The sequence below is a fragment of the Lipotes vexillifer genome, unplaced genomic scaffold (genome assembly GCF_000442215.2).
Source record: "Lipotes vexillifer unplaced genomic scaffold, Lipotes_vexillifer_v1.1 scaffold469, whole genome shotgun sequence".
NCBI lineage: Eukaryota > Metazoa > Chordata > Mammalia > Artiodactyla > Lipotidae > Lipotes > Lipotes vexillifer.
The window spans coordinates 1,199,135-1,201,851 of NW_006788006.1; the positions used below are offsets into that span (position 1 = coordinate 1,199,135).

Sequence of the window (2,717 nt, forward strand, 5' to 3'; positions counted from 1 at the left end):
CATTTCAGGTAGGTAGAGCTGTTTGATAAAGGCCAGGAGCCTAGAACGATCAAAGTGTGTGCAACCGTGAGGACACACCTTGGAAATAAGTTTGGAGGAGTGGGCAGGGTTGTCTTAGGGACATTCTGAAGCCAGACAAAGAAGATATGAACTTTATTCCGAGGTTTCCAGGGAGCCATGGAAGGCATTTGATCAAATGAGGGTCGTGGTCAAAAGCTAAGCTTGGACATCTGACTCAAGAGAAAAATGACCATAATGTAGACAGTGGATGGTGTTGACATTGGATGTAAGGTGAATAGAGAAGGAACTGGTCCATTGAGCAGCTAGCAGAGGATAAGTTCTGAGCCATGTGGACAGTTTGGGGAAGGAGAAGGGGCAGGTACTGGCTGAGAGACAGAGGAAAGAAGCATGATATCTAAGCCGTGCTCTGGGTGCCTGGGGCATGGAGGCAGCTCACAGAGATGGGATGTAGGAGAGAAGAGTCTGGAGACTCTCGTGTCCTGGCTCCTCCCCACACTGTGTCTGTGGGCCATCTGTTCTTGGAGCCTCAGTTTCCTGAAGGGAGGTGGCTCCCGGCTTCTGGGTTTCAGGTGTTTTATGTCGTTGGCTTCCTTCATGCTCTCATCCTGCAGGAAGCCCAGTGAATATATTGCTGCCATCTTGGAGCTCAGTGCCCTAGTGGCAAAGCGGCACCAGCAGATCTTCCTGAGCGTAGACCTCCTGTACTACCTGAGCCCCGACGGGCGGTGCTTCCGCAGGGCCTGCCGCCTGGTTCACGACTTCACAGACGTTGTCATCCGGGAGCGGCGGCGTACCCTCCCCAGTCAGGGTATTGATGACTTCCTCAAGGCCAAGGCTAAGTCCAAGACCTTGGACTTCATTGATGTGCTCCTGCTGTCCAAGGTGGGCTCCTCTGAGATCTGAGTAGAAGTATTAGAATGGACCTCGATTTGATCAAAGAGCTTGGACGGGATGCAGAGGGTACTGGGGAGCCATGTGAGGTGCTTGAGGGAGGGATGGGTCAGGGATAAGTTTTAGAGATGAGTGTGTGGAATCCCCCTGCAGGGGATTGCTGAGTCTGAAACTGTGAAGTCCTGAGATTTTACTCTACTTACAAGTTAATAAGTTAGTCTACGTGTGTGTGTGTGTGTGTGTGTGTGTTGTTGTTGTTGTTGTTGTTGTTGTATACATACAGAACCCTGGATCAGAGCAGAGCATTTATTTCTCCCAGCAGTAACAGTAGCCAGAGTAGAATTTAGCTCTTTTTCCCCATTCCCAAATTCTTTTGAGGGCCCCATGCTGCTTTTACCTGTCCATGCAGCCATGGTTGCATCACAGGAGAATTACCTCCAGATATTGAAATTTGGAACTTATACAGGACAGCTGATATATCTGCCCATTCTTCTGTATGGATAATAGGGTTCGGGATAGGGATAGGGATAGAGATATGGAGAGAGTAGAGAAGGGAAGAGAAGAGACGAGAAAGAAAGAGCGATTGTTCTGGAGCTTAAACAAATCCTCTTTGGTGAGAAGGCAAAGTCTATAGGTTCTATAGGTTTATAACCCATTCCTTATCTCCAGGAGACATAAAGAATCTCTGTATTTACTATCTTAGCATGTGGGCAAATGGCTTTGGGGCAATGCTCAATCTCTAGCTTCCAAGGCAAGTTGCCATTCAATCATCCCGTAACCCAGGTTGCCAGCAACTTTTTTCTCAGAAATTCCTTATCATGAAGAAACATGAAAATATTTATGGATCATTGATTCCTTTCACCAGGGAAAACACAGGAGACGAGGAGATCAAGGAGGAGCCCTATGGGGTGGGGCCTCTGGTGACAGAGGGAAGTCTAGGATTTCAGGGTGGGCTTGGGGTTCTGGATGGATGATGGAGGTTCAGAGATTTTCTCAGTTTAGGCTCAGGGGCCCTCAGAGCTAGTGTGATTCTGCGGATCTTGCTTTCTCTCCAGGATCAAGATGGGAAGGGATTGTCAGACGAAGATATCCGAGCTGAAGCTGACACCTTCATGTTTGAGGGTGAGGGTCCCAGTGTGGGACTACAGAGGGGACATGTGTCTCTCCATCCCAGGGACTTGGTGTGTGGACCCTGGACCACGCCATCCCTCCCCATCCTCCCCACGGGCCTTACTGTGAAGGTGCTGTCCACCCTCTGGTGCTGAATTAGCCCAGCTATCCAAGCCTTTCTGGATGCTCTTCAGGCCATGACACCACAGCCAGCGGCCTCTCCTGGGCCCTGTACAACCTTGTAAAACACCAAGAATACCTGGAACGCTGCCAGCAGGAGGTGCGAGAGCTCCTCAGGAACCGTGAGCCTAAGGAGATTGAATGGTGAGTGCAAGTCCTCCTGGTGTTTTTATGAGCCCCTCTCCTTGGCCTTGCTCCCTGGCTGGGGAGGAGAGAAAATATTTTTGTGGATTCTGTCATTACTGCTTAGTGGGAATAGGAGCAGAGCTCTGAGGCAGGATCTAGTACTCAGCATGGGTAGCAGGACAAAGTTGCAGGCTTTTGGTACAGAAACCTGGATTTCTGAGATAACTAGCAACAATGTGTGAGCGCAGATATTGCCAGTTAGCACATATTCAGTAAGTGAACTTCCCCTCCACTCTCTTACTTTTCTCTCTGAAATCACTTGTTTTCAAACATCTTCAGTCCCTGGGTGAACATTTCTTCCTCCACATTTTCCCTTAGTGACCAGCAGA

At 49.2% G+C, this 2,717-nt stretch overlaps 1 protein-coding gene across 1 annotated transcript in view; it reads left to right on the forward strand.

Annotated features, from left to right (window-relative positions):
- Positions 1-2,350, forward strand: part of LOC103079229 (leukotriene-B(4) omega-hydroxylase 1-like) — a 79,138-nt gene extending 76,788 nt beyond the window's left edge. The window contains 3 exon segments of the mRNA XM_082931198.1: positions 591-903; positions 1,968-2,034; positions 2,217-2,350. Of these exon segments, the coding sequence (XP_082787324.1) occupies positions 591-903; positions 1,968-2,034; positions 2,217-2,350 (514 nt within the window).
- The last annotated feature ends 367 nt before the right edge of the window (positions 2,351-2,717 follow it).